Source organism: Rhinolophus hipposideros (genome assembly GCF_964194185.1).
Source record: "Rhinolophus hipposideros genome assembly, chromosome: 13".
In the NCBI taxonomy this organism is placed as follows: domain Eukaryota; kingdom Metazoa; phylum Chordata; class Mammalia; order Chiroptera; family Rhinolophidae; genus Rhinolophus; species Rhinolophus hipposideros.
The window spans coordinates 51047362-51068020 of record NC_138059.1 but is presented as its reverse complement, the minus strand read 5'-3'; the positions used below and the strand labels follow the sequence as shown (position 1 = coordinate 51068020).

The following is a 20659-nucleotide window of genomic DNA, read 5'->3' as shown; positions in this document are numbered from 1 at the left end:
ACTGCTCTTTCTGATGGACTCAGAAAGTTCTTGTAGAGGTCTTTCATTTTTTTTAAATCTCAAGTCTCTTTCTTTTTCCATCCATGTTTTACAGGTTTCTATCTTTGATGTCACTGACTCTTTCCTCCATCTGGTCAACTGTACTACGTTAGCTGGCTATTTTATTCTTAATTTCTTCTATTGAGTTCTTAATCTCCAGAAATTCTATTTGGTTCTTTTTTTAAATTTCAATCTCTTTCGTAAAATGCTCGTGTTGTTCTTTGATTGTGTTTCTGAGTTCATTAAACTGCCTTTCTGTGTTTTCTTGCATCTCGTGGAGTTTTTTCAGAACTGCAATCTTGAATTCTCTGTTATTTAAGTCACATATTTCCGTATCTTTAAGTTCCTTTTCTGGAGACTTTTCACTTTCTTTCTGAGCTGTCTTTTTGCCTTGATTATTCATGGCAATTACTGATTTATTATTTCTCTTCCTAGACATCTACAGGAGTGGCTTCTGGAACAGGATGATAGGAAGAAGTCTTTCTTTTGTTTTCTAGTAGTTGTTGGTAGAATGTTTTATTTTCTCTCCGACTGCAGCCTTTCTTTTTCTCTCACAGAGTAGTGTTATGTTTTCTGTGCACTATTTCAGTTTCCCACATAATGGGGGGATTCCCTGGGAGACAGTTTTCTCCTCTGTTAATAGTTTGCCTGGGTCACAGGGCGCAGTGTACCATTGGGTATGCAGGGTGCTTTTGAAGTTCCAAAGCTCTTTCTGCACCAGATTCAAAGCCTGTACGTTTCAGTAGTTCTGTTTACTCGTGCATGGATCCACCCAGATAGGTGGGGCCAGGGGCTGGGTGAGTTGTGAGAGTTGGCCCAGAGCAATGGTGGCGACCACTACCATAGCTAGTCCTGCTTTGACAGCTCCCTTCCCTTTGCCAGAACTAGTAGTGCTGTGAATCTGTGTCTGTGGTCCACAGTTCTAGAACAGGAAATATTCTGTTCTTTTGATCTGACACTGCTACATTTCTGCTTCTAGCACTAGGCAGGTGGGGGCGGGTTGAGCTCTGGGAGGGTAAGCAGGGGGCGGCTAGTCTCAGTGCTGATGACTTCCGTTCTCTGCTTGGCAGTGAGGACTTAAACCACCGTTTTCAGCCCTCTTCCCTCAGTCCGTTCTCCGAGGTCTCTGCTGTGTGTGTTGGGCCCAGCCATGTTATATGCTGTCCCCTCACTCTTGTGGGCCATAAAGGGAGCCCTAGCAGTCCAAGTTCTTCCCTCTCCCACAGCTGCAGTAGTTCTGGGATGCAGCAAGCTAGGAGCACTGAGCTAGGTCTGCGTCTTGTGCCCGCGTGGCTCCGTCTCCACACTTCTCCCTTCCCTCCTCCCCTGCCCGCGTGATTCGCCCACCTTTAGGTGAATTCAGTAGTGGGCCTCTTTGTCTTGCCTTCCTGCTATACTGGGTGTCCTTTGTGGAGTTATGGTTGCTCGAGTAGTTGTAAATTCCAGGGGAGATTTACAGAGGCTCACCTCCCGCTGCCATTTTGATGACGTCTCTTTTTTTTTAAAGGAACAAATGCAGAAGTCAAAATAAAAAAGCAGCTCAGTAACAGGAAATTTAATATGAAATTAATTACATTTAAATCATTCATAGAGATAATGTTTAAATTACTCGGAGCCCCCATACAGACTCTACTTTGCAAAGGTCAACCAGCTGTTATTTTGAGAAAACACTGTTAGCTTTTTCTTAATATTGTTTTCTTGTTTCCAACATCTTATAATAAACCAGCTCACACAGCACTGTCTGTGAGGGAGTTTTTAGCCAGTAAAAAATAACTGGATTGGAACACCGTCTCTACTCACCTAATCTTGCCCCCAATGACTGCTTTCTTTATCTGAAGATAAAGGAAATACTGAAAGGAAGACATTTTGATGACATTCAGGACATCAAGGGTAATACAATGACAGTTCTCATGGCCATTCCAGAAAGAGTTCCAAAATTGCTTTGATGAATGGACTAAGCGCTGGCGTCGGTGCATAGCTTCCCACGGGGACTACTTCAAAGATACCATAGTGATATTCGGCAATGAGGTATGTAGCACTTTTTCTAGGATGAGTTTGCAGACTAATTGCAGTCTGATAGTTTGCAGACTATCAGGCATAATTATCCCTGTTATACATATTCAGAATCAGAGGCTCACAAAACTAATGAATTAAGTCAAAACTCAAACCTAGTTCTCTTTCATTCCAATGCTCAATTTGAAGCATAAAGAATGGCAAAGATTATAACATACTTCTTTTCATTCTAACGTTTTGAAACTCACAAAACATATATTGCATTTTATAGTTATAAATGGAAAAAATTTAATGTTCATTTTCTGAATTACATTGGAAACAAATTATATAATAGATAAAAATATGACCTAAAGATAGAAGAAAAAGAAACTGAATTCAAGAAAATTATCTTCAAGAAAAATAGTAACAGGTCAAGGCACAACACTGTTACTATACAACAACTAAAAAGTCAGATAAATAACTAAAAGCACACTTCTAAAGACATTTCTAAAGAGTTGTGGAAGCAAAAACATTAAATTAACTAAAATTTCTGAGGGCTCCAAACGCTCTTCAAAAGTGAGCAGTCTGTCACCAGGTGCTTTCTTCCTAGAGGGCATTTGCTGTCTCTGGGCATGGGCTGAGGATATAAAGAGTCACAGTTTCTCTGTGGGAAACTACGTTCCCCTTCAGCAACAGGCCTTCCTCAAACACAGGGCTGGCGTCCTCAAAACATTAACCATGTGGAAGCCACCTTGGGAAGGTGGGGACAGAAAGCAAAGCTCAAAACTTTTGAAGGTGAGACTGAGGAGACAGAAACACACTAGGCTTTAAATCCACAGCCCAGGAGAAAATACCTGAGAAATGAGAAATAACTAGAGGTTACCCAAGTCTTATTAAAATTGCAACCAATGAACAAGTGGTAGAGGAGGGTAAACGGGATCAAATATATGGTGATGGAAGGAGAACTGACTCTGGCTGGTGAACACATGATGTGATATATTGATGATGTATTACAGAATTGTACACTTGAAACCTATGTAATTTTACTAACCATTGTCACCCCAATAAATCTTAATTAAAGAAAATAAAAAAATAAAGTCACTAATAAAAAAAAATTGCAAACAGTCCCAAAGCATCCCAATACCTCTTAACACTGAGATGATCAGCCCCTCATTTTCACAGAGTAAATCCCTCCAAGGACGATTCCTTGCTGGTGAAAGATATTATCTGAACCTATACAATCTCTTCATATGCAATTTCTATATATAATGAAAATTGCTAGATACATGAAGAGATAGAAAAATGTGATAGAAAAACAAACAATAGATACAAGCTCACAATCTTAATATTGGATTTAGTAGACAAAAATTAGATGAACAAAACTGATGAAAAGATAGGGAATTTCTTCAGAGACTTTAAATGTATTATAGAGATTCAAATGGACATACTATATTTAGAACACAACAATTTCTGAAAGTAATAACACACTAAATGATTTGACACAAACTGGGAACACAGAAGACAGGTTAAATAAAGTAAACACAGGTCAAAAAGAAGTATTCAAATTGAAGAGGAGAGAGAGACAAAAAGTGGACAAAACAGAGCACAGAATAAGAGACATGATGGAAAAAAGGAAAAAGTCTAACCTACATATGATTTGAGTCCCAGAAACAGAAGAGAAAGAGAGAACGGGGGGTAAGAAGCAATATCTGAAGAGCTATTGAGTGAAAATTTTCCAAGGCTGATGAAAGATATCAATCCACAGAAACTCAGTGAATCAAAAGCAGGACAAATATAAAACCACACGTAGGCACATTATATTCAAACTGTGGCAAGCCAAAAACAAAGAGAAAAATTTTAAGTCAGCCAGTGAAAAAGACATGCTACCTTCAGAGATGCACGACTTTCCACAGGAACCATAAAAGTCAAAAGAAAATGGAATGACAGTGTAAAGGCAAGGCACAGATTAGGATTTGCAACACACACACACACACACACATTTTGACAAAACTTATATGCAGAATGCATAAAGAACTCTTACAAATCAATAAGACAGACAATAAAATGGAAAAATGGGCCAAAGACTTGTAGAGGCAGTTTGCAATGGGAGATAATACAACTGGCCAAAAAAAGGTACTCAAGCGGACGGTCCGGTGGCTCAGGCGGTTGGAGCTCCATGCTCCTAACTCCAAAGGTTGCCGGTTCGATTCCCACATGGGCCCGTGGGCTCTCAACCACAAGTTTGCCAGTTCGACTCCTGCAAGGGATGGTGGGCTGTGCCCCTTGCAACTAGCAACAGCAACTGGACTTGGAGCTGAGCTGCACCTTCCACAACTAAGACTGAAAAGACAACAACTTGACTTGGAAAAAAGTCCTGGAAGTACACAGTGTTCCCCAATAAAGTACTGTTCCCCTCCCCCAACAAAATCTTTATAAAAAAAGTACTCAACAACATTTGTAATCAGGGAAATACAAATTAAAACCACAATGATGTACCATTTCACAGTCAAGAGAATGACTAAAATGAAATGGACTGACAATACTAAATGTTCGTATGGATGTGAAGCCATAGATATAGATATATAGATATATGTTGCTGGTAGGGGTATAAATTGTTTTAGAGTATATAAACAGTTTGAAAAACTGAAGTGGCCCGATGGCCCAGGTGGTTGGAGCACCACTCCCCTAACTCCTGAAGTCCGCAGATTGGATTCCCACATGGGCTAGTGAGCTGCGCCCCCTACAGCTAAGATTGTTAACAACAGCTCTCCCTAGAGCTAGGCTGCCTTGAGCAGCCAGAAGTTGGCATGGGCTGCTGTGTGCCACTATGGGCTACTGTGTACTGCCATGAGTGGCCGGTGGCCAGCATGAATGGTCGGCAGCCATCATGAGCAGCCAGCAGCCGGCGAGAGCTGCCATGAGTTGCTGTCAGCGGCCGACCGAGGACTGGTGACCGACTGCCTCAGCCGGGGTAGCTCAAGGCTCATAATACCGCGATGGGCCGGGGAGCTGTGTCCTACACAACTAGACTGAGAAACAACAGCTCGAACCGGAGTTGGGGGGCGAGGGGAGCCGGAAGAAAGGGGGGAAGGAAAAAAAAGAAAAACTGAATGTAACTAATAAAGCTAAACATATACTGAATCTGTTACCCAACAATTTCACTCTTGAGAATACAATGGAAATAAGAGCTTATGTTTATCAATAGACATGAATAAGAATGTTCATATTAGCACTATTCATAATAGCCCCCACTGGAAGCAACTCAAATATCCTTCAGTAGTGGAATGAATAAATGAACTATGGTGTATTCACACAAAGAAACACTGGAAAGCATTGAAAAATCACAATACATGCAACAGCAATGAATAATCTCAAAAACATAATGCTGAGCTAAAGAATCAGATGAAAAGAATATGTACTGTATATGAGGTTCAAAAACAAGTCCATCTAAAATATGGTTTGAGAAATTATAAGAGTGGTTACCTGTGGGAATACTGACTGGGAGGAAACAGGAGGGATATGGGCTGAAAATATCCTATACCTTGATCTAGAGCAGTGATGAGTGATGTTCCCCCCTTCCCGCTGCCCCTGGAAATATTTGGCAATGTCTGGAGACATTGTGGTTGTGACATGTAGGGAGCGGTGTTACGGCATCTAGTGGGTAAAGGACAGGGATGCTGCTAAATATCCTACAATGTGCAGGACAGTCCCCACAACAAGGAGGTATTCAATCCAAAAAGTCAATACTGCTGAGCTTGAGAAATCCTGTTCTAGATGATGGTTACATAGGGGTGTACTTATGCAAAGTTTATTAAGCTGTACCCTTCACATGTATACACTTTACTACAAATTATAACTCAAATTAACAAAGTTAAAAGCAGAATGTCACAAAAATACTTATAGCTCCTCACTGAAATTTAACAAACTTACATAGAAACTTTATTTCAGTTTTATAAATACTCTAACTTATTAAAGAGTCCTAATGACCTGAATTTGCCCACAATTACACTGTCAGGAAGAAAAGCACTCTTTATGTACAGTCCCCGTTAAATGCAGAGAAGTATCTATACCTTTCCAAATAGCAGAAGATGTATGAATTAGTATCTGGTTATCACTAGAAATGGATATTTGTTTCTACAAATACACAGTAAAGGTATTTGGTAAAGTCCACAAATCTGGGATTCTCTTGGGGCCATCAGAGGATAAATAGAGAAAAATATACATGTGCTTTTAAACAGTAGTCTAATCTTGGTTCCAAGGATAATAACTTCTTGTCAGTAATTATCAACAAATTAGGAAATCTACTAGTTTCTTAAATCTCATTATCACCCCACCCTGAGATGCAAGTCTTACAAGATGGGGTGAGGCATAGGTTGAATCATTCTTTCCACTATCTTTCATAAATGGAACAGCTAATATAAGCCTGTGTTGATCCAGCCAATGGCCCTAGAAGGGTTAGAAGTTCTGGATGTTTTAGCCTTAGAATAATGGCACCACAAACTTATGGTTCTAGCTCTTGAGCAAGTACTGTTCAGTTAGCAGCAGAGGTGAGAAGGGCACACATGCAGACAAACCAGAGAACAAGGCATTCTTCTGTACTTCACTGTTGGGCTGTGATGCACATTGTACAGCCCAGGCCCTCAGGAAATTGAACTGCTAGGTAGCTTTGCATGAGATGCCCTTGTCTAACATTTAAATACTAACATATACTTACAATTTAGAGTAAAACTAAATAATAACTAGAAACCAAGCACTTCAAAAACAGAAAGGTTAACTGGCTTTAATAATCATTAAAATAACTCAAGTAAAATATCGGAGTTGGGCAATAGAGCATCTTACTCATATTTCACAAATGATTCGCCATGCAAATAGATAGATCACATCTAATCAGTTGGATTACAATCAAGGTAATTTATTCTATGCATTTATAATCATGTAATATTACTCTGAGCACTCAAGTCACATCAAACTTTGTGAATGGCTGCTACAAAAGCGCATTCAACCATACTATGAATTGACGCACTCCATGCAGCAGTTGTCTAAACTCTAGAGCTGCTCAAGGTAACATCAGGGACCATTTCAGATAATGCCAACTACTCAGTGACTCACCCACATTGTACTAAATGCTGAGCTCTGACTCAGAGTGAACCCTATTAGTTGCTGACTGACACTATAGGTATTTGAATAGAAGCTCACATGGTGAGTCACCTTGTTGTGTACTGACAACCAATCCACAATATTCCCAGTTGGACAGTGATTCACACTATAATCATATTGGGGCCTGACTTAACACATGTGATTTCCAAAGTAAGTTCTGCTGAACTGGTGTGGGAGCATGCTAGAAAGTCACTCCCTGCTTAATGCCCTGTATTTCTGTCTAAGAACATGTGGTAGGTATACAAAGATTCAAAGTCAAGGATAAGATATCTAGCTCATGCGCTGGAGAAAAACATGGTTTCCTTCTTTAAAGATGCAGGCACAGTTCCTAGAAATGCTTTCCCTGGAAGACATACCATTCCTATAAATAACTTTGCTAAGCCAGATGCTCACTTGAAAGTTCCATGTAGTTCCTAAACTGCTCATGTGAGGCCTGGACCTTCAAGCCACTAGCTGCATCTGTCAGTGGAAGGTGAATGTCACTGCCACATGTAGAAATGAAAGAAGAGTAGGATTTTAGAAACTGATATTCAAGCATCTGGAATGAAAACAGTAACCAGGCTATTGCTCTAAAATAAGAAAGATTCCCCCCCGCCTTTTATTCTTACTTGTCCACAAAATCTGGAATAATAAAATCTCCTTCTGTGTAATTTTGAAGGCCTTTCGTAAAAAGCTCTCTGATTGGAAAAACCTGCAAAACCAGCAGGAAGGAGATTTTAAGAATTTAGGAAAAGCTCAAAAATGATTTCTAATGTTAAACTGCTACAAGGGATTAATAGAATGTACAGCCAAATGTTTAGTTCAGTGATACCTTAAATTCTAATGCTGGCTCTGTCTCTAGATCTGATACCTTACCGTAAGCAAGTCATGTGGTCATATCATCTGTTGTGAGGGACCATGATGAAGCTGTGAGACCACATTACTGTCTGGTCTTTCTTGTGTTGGCAATCACACATACTTGTGTATTTTCCCCCATATAATATTTCCTGGCTTCCATTTGTTAAAGTTTCATAAAATCTTTAAGTAAGCAGGAAATCATCAGTGTGGTGTTAAAGAGCTCTGAGGAGCAACTCAGAAGACTGAATTCTAATCCTATTTCAGCCCCTATTAAGCTAGAGATTTCTGGTGGGGGCCTTTACCATCCCTGAATGTTTCCTCATGTGTAAAGTGAAGGAGGTGGAATAAGTAATCTGACTTTTATGATTCTAAATTCTCGATATCAAGGGTATCTTGGCTAAAACGTTTGAAATCTTAGAGAAGTTAGCATGTCTAGCATTGAAGGTAAGCTTCCACATCCTCTTAAAATTAACTCAGTACAATATTTTAATGCAGATATATATTGGATATTTTTGTGTATACCATGACCTAATGTGTATCTCTAATGCATATCTGTTTTACAAAGTGAAATATGTTGAAGATTAAAGATAACTTTCTTAAAATGATGTTTGAAGCTTGTATATAAATATTTCATAATTATTTGAAATAAAAAGGGTTCAGATGATGTAGAAATGAACTGTATTTAAATTTAGATATTGACATAGAAAAAATTTACTGTTTTTCTAATTTTCATGATGGACATCTTCTATTTCAATATGTATAGACTTTATAGCACACAAAATATGCATTTTTCCTTATCTTTTTGTGTTTTGATATTTATTTGGCCAATTTAGCATCAACATAATTAATAATAATAATAATAACAACTTTTCTTTGGTATGTACCAGAGCTTTACTGTATTAATTTACTGAATTCTGGCAGCTATCCTACAAGGTAGGTACTTTTTTTTATCCCCAATTTGCAGATGATAAAACTAAGTCACCAAGAGGTTAAGTAACTTGCCTACGATCACCCAAAGCGGCTGGGATTTGAAACCAGACAGTTACAGAGCCCAGGAATCTTACACGTTAGGCAATATTTCCTCTCATGAGTTAACTGATAAGTGATACAAAAGAGGCCACTTAATGAACAGATAAACAGGATGAGTCTGAGTAGAAAATTAGGTTATGAATAGAAACTAAGAATTTACAGATAGAGTCATTTCATTACAAATGTCCTTGCCAAGTCCGGGAGGAAATCAGGCCGTTTTGTGAACTCGGACCCTTACTTAGTTAATTCCACAACCTGGAACCACTAGAAGTGACACGAAGCCAAGCCACGTAGGGGCCCCACAACCTGCGCCCCGGAAGAGGTAGGCTGGCCCAAGGAGAGATGGGTGCAGGAGCTCCCTGCTTCCCACACCCGCGGGGCACTTCGAAGTCCCGGTGGACACGTGACTGCTTCTGCTAGCCAGTGGGCGAGGGGAGTCCCACTTACACCCACGGTACCGGCTGCATTTGGAACTTCACCTCAGCTTGGTCGGGGTGGGTTAGGGTGGACAAAGAGCCATTGGCCTCTGCCAGATTCTGAGAGCAAGGGATATGAGGAGAGATTTCCCCTCTAGCACTCTTCTCCCGGATAGAAGCTCTGCTTCACAGTCATTCCATTCATTCCGCCGTAGGTGGTGCGGGGTGCAGCGGCAGCACCCTGGGATCCCAGACCGCGCCCCCTCTCCTAGCTTCGAGCACTCTTCACGGCCCTGTCCCGCAGGGGTCGCTCACCGGCCCTGGCTCCTCGCCAGGGTTTTCCTCGGTCGCTGGCGAGTCTGGGAGGCTGTCAACCCACTCCAGTCCCTGCACACCGTCTCTCTGAAGGCTCTTCCCCCACCCACGCCCTGACACGGAAGATAGGCAGGTCGCAGAGCACACGGATTCCACAATGCCCACTCCTTCCCGCCCACTCCCTCAGACGCAAGAAGGCAGCTAGGCATACTGGCCGCCCTCGCAAGCACTCACCGCCTCCGGGCGCAAAGCCTCTTCCCAGGCCCCTCCCACGTCCGTTCTCCTACAGTTGGAGGAGGGGAGTCGCCCCGCACACCGACCCCCCCAAAACCCAACCCCTTCCCTGCGTGTTTTCTCCTTAGGTCCCTCGCCTGCCCACCTCCTACCGCCCATCCAGTCTCCGCAGCCTGGGCACTCAGACTCCTTCCAACATCTCCAGAGCAGCTCTGTGAGTGCAGAAGAGGCAATTGGCCGTGTTTATTAAAGAAAAATACTCGCGGCGCCCGCTCAACTGCCTGGCTAAGGCAAAGGGTGGGGGACAGTTGTGTTCTTTCGGTTTTCAAGAGCGTAAATGCCGACACCAAGTCAGACTCTTCAGGGTCCGTGTGAGGGAGCCCACTCCCGGTCCTATTCCTCCGTTTCGCCGCCTGATTTGAGGTTCCGCGATTCAGGGAGTGGTCTCCTCTTCCGTTGAGTTCAATCTGCCTGCCTCGGGCGCCTGGCCCCTTCCTAGTCCATCTCGCTATCCATTGAGAATACCGACGTTCTCGCCAGCCTGGAGTTTCCCAAATATACAGCGGGTGTCAATATGCATTTTAGGCTTTAAGGGCTGGGCTCTCGCATTCCCTACCCATTCGCTGACCCTTGCCACAAAGGTTGAATCATGAGGATGCATTGGCAGACCCAATAGAAACTGATCCCCACTGAGACACCGTCACACTCTAAGCCCACACACCTCCAAAATACGCACTAATGTACGCGGCTGGACCCACGGAGGAGGCGACCGACCCGCACACGCTCTCGCCACCGCGGCGAGGATGAGAACGCCAAGTCCTGCCCGGAGTGCGCGCCTGGCTTGGCCCCAGCCCAAGGCCTTAGGGCGAGTTCGAGAAGGGGAGGGGTTGAGGAAGCGGGTTACTCACGATTCCACAGTCCTCGGGACGAGCCAAAGTGGAAGCTCCCGCAGGCTCGTTGCTGTTGGCCGTGCGCATGCGTCCCGTGTGTGCCTTATTTTTATTACACCAAGTACTGTCCTTTCTACGTTCTCGATTTCTCTCCTCAGCTTTCCTCTCCTTCTGGCTCTGGATCTCTTCTCTCTCCCTCTTCTTTCTCCCTCTCCCTCCCTCTACTCTGTTTCCTCCCTGCTTCCTTACTTCTTCCCCCTCCAGGCAATCCCAAGTCTCCCTTCCCTCTGGCGGCTGCGCGCTCAACTGCGGCAGGGGCTGGCGGGCGGTAGCCCCAGGCAGAACCGAATCCGTGCTCGGACTGTATTCCCCACCCCGTTTTAGCTCGGGATTAGGAAATACAGAGAGTGTGGGCGCGATGCAGTGCGGGCGTTGAGGGCGCCTTCAGAGCCCCTTAAGCTACTCCTTCGCTCCCGCGCGGGTTCCCAGCCAGATTCCAAAGTGCGGGAATGCGTGCTACTACTTTGTGAAAGAAGGGGGCGGAGGGAGGTGCGAGTATATTGGCTGTGCGCCGCGCTCGGATGGGGTGCTCCCTCCCTGGAGAATCAGGCTGTGGACTGCCGGTCCTCTGGAGGGCAGTACCCCGCCTTCGCCTTTTCCCCAAGGTGCTTCTCTGAGCTCTGCTCCCGCCCCACCCCGGTGCAGCAGCGGTCTCTGACTGTCCCCGCCGGCTCAGGAAAGCGATTCCTCGCCCTCTCCCAGCCTGCCGGAGCCTGAGGCCCCACCTAGTTGAGGGGCGGGAGGGGCTAACTTCCGACTCCGATCCTGCAGAGACCCTAGGCTGCTGCCCTCCGTCCCCAGGGGAGTCCGGAATAAGGGTAGACCCAGAGGGTGGCGGAGGAACCTTGTCGCCAGCTCTGCGGGCACGAATCGCTGCATGTGATATAGCCCCCAGTGTGTCCTCGGGAGCGAGACGTAGTAGGACATCGTGGGACGAGCGCAGGAGCTCGAAGGGCTAAACTGAAGCTGGAAGCTGACCTGACATAAAAATAACATCACGTCATTTCCTCCTCGGCCTCTTCAGCCCGCAGAAGCCTAGAGGGCAGGGGAGTGGGCGAGCGACGAGGGGGAGGAGGCGAGCCTAGGGGAGGCTGGAACCAGGTGGGAGGAAAGCGCCATTCAGAGAGAGTTTGAGAAGCAGCCTTGGGAGGGACCAGGGTTTTCTCCCGCTTCCATTGATCCTGGAAGGAAATGGCCCAAAAAGAGTAGCTTCGAGGGTCTCCTGCGGGAAGGAGGTGTCAGGCGAGTTGCCGCAACCTCCCCACCTCCTCTTGCTGGAGAGTGTCAGTAGAGGTTAGGAAGGAGCTGGGGATGCTGGCGTCCAGGTGAGGCCAGGGATGGGGCGTGATGAAGACATCGGTACTTACCGTACTCACGAGCATGGACGAGCGCTGCCTGGCGCTGGCGTCCTCTTCTCTGGGCAAGCATCCCCCTGGGGGTCGGCCAGGCAGTTTCAGAACTGCGCCGAGCATGAGCGAGAGGGGTCCGGCAGCTTCTCGTGCCTCCCGCGAGAGCCCAGCAGCTAGCAGGGCGGGAGGCAGGAGGCAGAAGTCCATGCACCGCTGGGGAGCGTCAGGAGGGAGTCTTCCGAGAAGGTGAGAGAAGAACCGCGCGAGGCCGGGGAGCGTGCTAGAAAGGAGGCTGAGCAGCTTCGGGGCTGCGGGCGAGTCAGGGTGCTCTGCAGGGCCAGCAGCGGGAAGGGCAAGAGGTGGGGAAGGAGAGAAACAAAACCACCCTTACTGTTCGGTCCAGCTAACGACTGGAGAAAATGAGCACATAGTACCATTTACTACAGCATTTTGAGGCATGACTTTGGGGATGCAATGTCGGTGAGAGCCAAAGGAAAGGCCTTTGGTTAGATTCTCTCCCCCTTTCTCTCCTTCTCCCTCTTTCTTCACCCTCCGCATCTTCCTTTTCCCCTTCCTTCTCCTTTTCTAACTCCCTAGTCAAAGTGTGGTACTTGGATCAGCAGCTTTGCTAACTAGGAGTTTGTTAGAAACGCAGCAGAATCTTGGATCCTACCCAACCTACTGCGTTAGAATCTGAATATTAACATTCCCAGAGGATTCGTGTGTACTCTGAATGTGAGATGCAGGGTCTGTGTTCATATCTCTTGATTCTTTAGAATTTGGATGTAAATCTCCTAGATCGCTTTTGCAACTCTTGTTCTTCCTCTCCCTCTTCTCATCCTTTCTCTTCCCTCAGTCCTTTCCCACCTCCCAAAGTGCCTAGAGCTCTACCTGCCAGAGGCACAGAAGGCGGATTTGATTTCTAGTTTCCATTGGGATAGGTGTTTAGGAGAGACTCGGATAGTGGGAGAAGACTGAGGGATCCCAGACCCACTTCAGACTTGGGGGAGAAAAGGCCTGGCCGAATTGACTTTAGTTGTTTAGTTGTGCTGGGATGGGAGCCCAGGACTGTGTTGGGTCCCTTAAGTGCACACTCTGCAGACCCTCTTTCCTCACTCCACGTGTCCATCTTATTCTCTGCAACACAGGCCTTTCCACCTTCTACTTGTTGCTTAGGAGACTGTAAGAGGCCAGGATGAAAGTACAATCCTTCCTCCCTCCCTCCCTCCCTCCCTCCCTCCCTCCCTCCCTCCCTCCCTCCCTCCGTCCCTCCCTTCCTTCCTTTCTCTTGCTTTCTTTTTCTTGGAAAGTAGAGGGAAGCATTAGATTTCGAAATCAGAAGACCAGGGTCCTAGATTCAGCTAACTTTGGGGAAGTCTCTTTACTCTTTAAGTTTATCAGCTTCGTTTATAAAAATCCACTCAATGGCTTTTTAAAGTCATCTGCCTTATTCACGCTCTCATTTTTGAGAAGCTCTTACGGTTTCTTGGTCCACAAACATTTAGTGAAGTTACAAACTGGAACCTAACTCAGCCAATCCAAACAGCCCCCTCAAGCAAAACAAAAAGACCGTTTTTCTGATTGTGAAAAACAAGAGCGTCGGGTGCCAAGAAAAATGAAGGCGGAGGCGGGATGGAGAGAATGAAAGGGACCGGGGTGGCTACGCTCAGGAAGGGGCGAGGCGTGGGGCGGACGCGGGGGTGGGGGGTAGGGGAGGATGGGCTCAGCGGTCGCTCTCCAGGGTCCTGAAGGCAAAGGGGCTGCGGGCGGCCTTTTGGGCTTGGCGCTGTTCCGCAGCTCTGCAGTCTCCAAGTTTTCTTTTCGCCATGGAAGTTTTGTGAGAAGCGATTGTCAAGAGGGAGAGAGGAAACCTAGCAACCCATTCTCATTCATGAGGCCCTTTCTGGGAAGCTGCTGAGCGAGTTGGCTGATTTGTCTTTCGGTCGTCTGAATGCGTCCAAGGAGAGAGTGGAGATCAGTTTGCATTTCAGAGTAAGTTCACACTGTTTTGCTTCCCCTCATTACCTTTTGCTGGCGAATGGGGTCGTTCTCCTAGTATTTTCATTCTTCCGGTTCAGATGCTTCTCTTCCCACCCCTGCTTTCTGGCATAGTGTGTTTATTTTAGCGGTTAGAGCTGGGAGCTCCGGAGACTTCCGGAGATGTGCCAACAGCTTACTCCAGGGGGAAATGTGCGATTTGGAAAGCGCTCAGAGCTGGATTTGGCGCCCAGCGTTCTTCTAGCTGGGGAGGATAACAGGGGACGCGTCCCCCCTGGCTGGGGTTTGAAGTAGGGGCTAACCTGGGGGCCAAGTGAGCTCAGCCGCCTGGGAGCTGCTGGACCTGGGCGAGTAGCCGTTAACCCGTGCACACCTGCAGGGGGCAACAGTCCAGCGGCCTCAAGAACCTTAGGAACACGATCACCGATTCCCGGACTCTATGCTAAGGAAGTCAAGAGAGAATTGGCTCGGTCTCCCGTCACCCAGAGCTTGACTAAGCCCACCCACACTACGTTCTGGACCGGCCTTCACGCAAGGGATTGAACAAAGCGGAAAACGCTGAAAGTGAGTGGCAGACACACTTCTGCGACGCACGCCCTATTTCTAGGGGCCCGAAGGAAGTTTTGTGGACCTTTCGTGGGTCCCAGAATTTGGGTCCCCAGGTCCTGTTTTCAAATGGTTTTGCGAGAATGTGTGAACCTGTAATCTGACTCCTCTCTCTTCTCCTCTCACCCCAGCCCTTCTTCCGAAGTCATTTGCACGTCCCCCCCCCCCCCCCCCCCGTATGCTTCATTAGGCATTTTGCTTCGGTCCTGTGCTTCAAGGCAGAGACTCTTGTGAGGGAAATAGTGGACATGTTCAGGCAGAATTAAAGTCCCAAACTCAACCCCAGAAATGCAAAGCCTGGGCTCCTTTGCTCCTTTGGAGACATTGATCTTTCACCCTTCCCTAGGTAGGTCTTTTTCCTCCTCCTGATCTGTATCCCCTCCCAATTCTCGCTCTATTTAGCAGGGGTGTGAAGCATAATACATGGAGGCTGCTGAAATTCCTTTGGCCCTTCTGTTAAGCGCAGAGCTAGGTAGTATCAATGTAGCCACACATTCCATCTGAGAAAACTTAATCTGAGGAAAGACCTTCAACTGCTGTAGTGCTGATCACTCCAGAGTCCTGTTTTCCTTTCAGGCCAGATTCTAGATGACAGTCTTGAGTGTTTCAAAAACACCAGCCACAAAAGGGAATCATCTTGGAATCTGTGTTCCTGAAAGTGCTGCTCCTTAGGAATCAAGTGACTTAGGGAATACTTCGTTCTGATGGATTGTCCACATCCCTAATTAATCCTGTTGGCTGGCTATTGCACCATGCAGAGGAGAAAATCACAATACCCCAAATAAATACAAAGTCTCACTCTTTGTATTGCAAATTTTCATTCATCCCTAAATAGTAACATTCATAAGGGAAACATCCATAGCAGAATTAAACTGCTTTTCAACCTCAAATTTCTGAAAGCCTTTAGAAATAAAAATCACAGTTAGAATGGAATTTGAAATTAGATTTAATTTTATGAGATGACCTATTTTTTCTTGAACTTTGTTTTTAAAATCATATTTCCTGTGGTTTAGCCATAGTATACATTATTATTTTCTGTTAATTGGAAAAATACTTCTTCCACTTGATCTAAGAATCTAAATGCCAGTGATTGAAAACTATAAAGTCATATCTTTGCTTGTCATTTCATGTTGGAAAGCAACAACATTAAATAAACTAAATAGACGATGGATATTAGAGTCACAGGTTAATATTAATTTGAGGCCAACCAAACTATTGATAACATATTTCTATTAAGGTTCACTTAGAATCTCAATGTTCCTAGTGAAAGTACAACTGTTTAAAAGAATATCTGTGCAGCTTGTAATTAGTTCTGACTGCATTCTTAAAAATAACTTTATAAGTGTATTTTGCCTGGGGCTTATGTGGAGGTGTCATTAGGAGATGTTGTATGACAGAGCAATGATAATGAGGAAGGTGGGCTAATAACAGAAGTGGACTGCTACTTTGAGGGCTACTTTGCTGACAAGCATGTCTAAGGAAGGAAACACTTGCAGGCTCTGTCTGCTCTGTTCTTGCAGAGATAACTGGGCTCTGGTTGGTGGTCTTCTCCTTACTAGTTCTTCTCCTTACTAGCCCTAACAGAAATTATGAGGTATTGAGACCTACACCAACTCTTGGCCCTACCTTAAAGCAGAGAAGCAGAGCAGAACTCTCAGAAGGAGCACCAGAGCCAGCCTGACTCCTCAAGCATGCACTTAGCAACACCCCCAAGGAGACTTCTCCAGTTCTCTTAATTAAATTACAACATTCTTTTTAAACTGTTCCTTCCTTGAGCCTACACTGTCCACTGCCTTTGTCCACTCTAACCTGTTCCCTACCCTGCAGATGGAGTGATCTTTCTAAAAGGCCAATGAGATCATGTTACTTCCCTTCCTCTAACTGTGTATTGGTCCCTCATTTCTCTACAGTACTTAATGTGCCATATAAGACCTTCGCAATTTACATCCTCGTTAGAAAATACAAAACTTGAGTTGAGGCACAGTGGTTTGCAGCAGTTTCCAGGAGACTGCCTAGCTGACCCTCCTCTTACTTTAATAAATCTTCCTTCTATATTTCTAAAAAAGACCTTAGTTTGATTTGTTGATATGAACTCTGTTTACTTACCCATCTTTCACACTCTCCTTTTGTATTCAAAGCTCCAATCATATTAAGGTTCCTTCAGTTTCTAAAAATTCCCCTTTTTATTCTCATTCTTGGCGCTTGTGTAAAACCTCTCCCTCTGTCCAAATAATGCCCCTTTCCCAATCTGCTCCTCCTCTTCTCTCCCAAGGCAATCCACTCAGCCAGCTAGTTTCAACTTAGATGTCATTTCCTTCGGGAAGCGTTCCCAAGTTGAGTTAGCTACCTATCTGCTTTCTCTCACCAAAGCACTTCCTGCACTGTATTGTGGTAATCTGTTTCCCCATTAGACTCTAAATCCTGTGAGTGTCAGAACTTTGCTTTATTCAGACCTGTGTCTCAAAAACCTAAAGCAGCACTGGGACATAATGTTTGCTCAATTAATATTTGTTATATGAATGAGCTTAGAAATAACATGATCTGGAGTTCATAATTATTGAAGCTGGGTAACAGGGCTTTAGGGTTTTATTATGCTATTAATGTTTCACTACTTTTATCTATGTTTGACATTTTCCATAATAAAAAAAGATTTTTTAAAAGACATGACTTTAAATACTGTGTCTCATCTCTTCTTATATTTCAATAAAGAAATAGAAGCTGCCACAAGTCCACGTCCAAGCATCACAGGAATGGGGTTTGTTAAAACTGGTGTTCAGAGAAGGCCTGATGCAAAAGGGAACATGGGCAGGTCTTCTTTGAGGAGTCTGCACTCCAAGTGTCCCCATAAGCCCTGGACCAGATCCACAAATTTCACACTGGTGGAGCACAAACATAAACCAACAAGATGGCAAGGACCAGGGAAGAGGTTGTTCCATCTAAAGTACACAATTTGTGACAAGGCTCAGAAAGCTGCATGGGCTTTACGGCTTTTCTAGTCGTTCCTAAGAAACTGACCTTTGTGTGAGCCTCACTCAGGCGGCGCCTTGTCATTCTAAGGCTTTCTCCCTTTCCGGCTTGGCTGCTGGGAGAACTTGTTATTGGTCATTGACTTCTTTGAGTTGAACTTGACTGAATTGAATCACTTTGCTTGGCATTTTAAAAGGGGTGTTTTTCTTGAGGAAGCTGGATGTTGGCACTGCCTTTACACATTTTGGGGCCATTCAGGATTCATAACTATCATCAATTTCTTTCAAGGCATGAAATATTTGGCTAAAAAAAAGAGATTTTAATAATGACTTTAGCTTAAAGAAGTGAAGAGAAAACTTAATATCTCTGATTAAGGTTTCACGCACATAATGGGGATGAAGCACAAAGACAATGCATTTCTATCCACTAATCAATTGGCCAATTAATATTGACTGGGCTCTTACCGTGTGCCCTGTAGGTGTGAGGCTCCATCTGTAGATGAAAATAACTATGTTAACAACTGTCGTGGGATAAATTGGCTACAAACGAAACACGTGAGTTCCAGAGTTTCCCCAGGATGGCAGTGCAGGATGAATGGGAAGCCTCAACCCATGGATGTAGATTGTTTTTTAAAATTCAAAGTATATTGATTTAAAAACAAAACAAAAACTAACGAAAGTATATGTGACAGGTATTATTGTCTTGATTTTATAGGTGATGAAATCAAACTCAAATAATTAAACCCAGTTTGGACCTGAATTAAAAAACCAGTACTTCCCATTCCAAAGACACTGCTCTTTATGTCATCATACTGCTTGGGGATAGTTTGTACCTGGGTACACCAAAAGGAATCACATGACTGAACTTTTTCAGTTGGGAAAAAGTTGTTTTCAGTTACAACTATAATGAGATTTCAGTTACAACTGAAACTTGACTTTTAGTATGAAACCCTGCAGCACTTAAATTTCCACCAGATGTCACCATTTACCATTCATTCACTCCCTCCAATAGTGCTTTTAAAAAGCATTAGGAAGGAAGAGCTCATCTTGCTCTTGGGCTTCTCAGCGTGGTTATTGCATCCTGGTGTGAGGTGGAGAGCTGTGAGCTCTGAACCTTGACTCCATAGGAAGGAATTTGAAAGCATAGTAAGCCCTTTGTGCCCTGATTTCCTAAAATCCAAAGGCATTCATTTTTCCCCTACCCTTGTAATTTCATGTGTCTAAAAAACAGCCTGTCATGAGGGATGGCCTGCGGGGTTTCTGCTCCCGCTCCCCACATAAGAACACAGGATATGGCTAGGCCAAAAAGGAACACCCATGGAGCCATAGGTAGGGAAGTCATACCACTATGGTCTCACTGGAGGCTGGGTTCACACGACGTGCGACCTGCTGTCTGCTTTGCTGCCAACCGACCAATTCTCCTCGACTCTCCTTCACTCTCCTCGACCTCCCTCCGTAGCCATGGCAGTTATATTAGTGGCCAATGGCTCAATGGTTATAGCTGACGGCCAACCAGCCACAGCTGACGGCCATCTACCACCTGAGCCAGCACCTCTCCACTTGAGGCCGAGAGCCTGGAAACTGCTCTCTGGGGCTCTGGCCCCACACAGCCTATTTTTAAAAATAATTTTTAATATTTCAGTTACAGTTGACAGACAACATTATATTAGTCCCAGGTGTACAATATAGTGATCAGACATTTATAAAACTTACGAGGTAATCACCCTGACAAATCTAGCATCTATCTAACACCATACACAGCTTTTACAATATTACTGACTACTTCCCTATCTTATACTTTATATATCCATGACTACTTTGTAACAACCAATTTGTATTTCTTAATCCCTTCCCTTTTTCACCCACTACTTCGACCCTTTCCATCTGGCAACTATCAAAATATTCTCTATATCTATGAGTTTGTTTCTGTTTTGTTTGTTTGTTTGTTTTGTTCTTTAGATTCCACATGTAAGTGAAATCAGATGGCATTTGTCTTTCCGTTCGACTTACTCCACTGAACACAATAACCTCTAGGTCAATCCATGTTGTTGCAGATGGCAAGATTTCTTTGTTTCTTTGTTTCTTTCTCTCTCTCTCTCTCTCTCTCTCTCTCTCTCTCTCTCTCTCTCTCTCTCTCTTACTTTCTTTCTTTCACAGCTGAGTAATATTCCATTGTATACATGTACTACTTCTTTATCCATGCATCCATTGATGGACACCCAATTTGCCTCCATATCTTGGCCGTTGTAAATATCATGTTTCCTCAAAAATAAGACCTAGCCACACAATCAGCTCTAATGCATCTTTTGGAGCAAAAATTAGTATAAGACCCGGTCTTATTTTACTATAAGTAAAAAATTTTTACTTATTTTTAAGTAATTTTTACTTATTTTTACTTATTTTTTTACTTATTTATTTAAATAAGTAAAAATTATTAAATTTTTACTTATTTTTACTTATTTACTTATAGTAAAATAAGACCGGGTCTTATATAATATAATACACTATAATATGATATGATATGATATGATATGATATGATATAATATAATACCTGGTCTTATATTAATTTTTGCTCCAAAAGATGCATTAGAGCTGATTGTCTGGCTAGGTCTTATTTTCGGGGAAACATGGTAGTACTGCAATGAACATATGGATGCGTTAGGTTCCTTTGAAGTACTTTTTTGGGTTTCTTCATATAAATACCCAGAAGTAGGACTACTGGGTCCTTCTTTGTCTCTTGTTATAGCCTTTGATCTAAATTCTATTTTG

General features: G+C 44.1%; 2 protein-coding genes across 6 annotated transcripts in view; one reads left to right on the top strand and one right to left on the bottom strand.

Annotated features, from left to right (window-relative positions):
- The window catches only part of RGS20 (regulator of G protein signaling 20), a 113691-nt gene extending 99747 nt beyond the window's left edge, over nucleotides 1-13944 (bottom strand). The window contains exon 1 of one of the 5 annotated variants that reach the window (XM_081070995.1): nucleotides 12337-13944. In XM_081070995.1, coding sequence (XP_080927121.1) covers nucleotides 12337-12525 — 189 coding nt within the window. In that variant the 5' untranslated portion in view covers nucleotides 12526-13944. Of the gene's footprint in view, nucleotides 1-10019; nucleotides 10061-10164; nucleotides 10396-10927; nucleotides 11394-12336 lie in introns of those variants that run through there. The other 4 variants (XM_081070996.1, XM_081070997.1, XM_081070999.1 and 1 more) reach the window with 4 other exon arrangements.
- A 156-nt stretch (nucleotides 13945-14100) lies between these two features.
- The window catches only part of ATP6V1H (ATPase H+ transporting V1 subunit H), a 241057-nt gene continuing 234498 nt past the window's right edge, over nucleotides 14101-20659 (top strand). The window contains exon 1 of the mRNA XM_081070986.1: nucleotides 14101-14310. The gene's annotated coding sequence lies outside the window, so the exon portion shown is untranslated. The remainder of the gene's footprint in view (nucleotides 14311-20659) is intronic.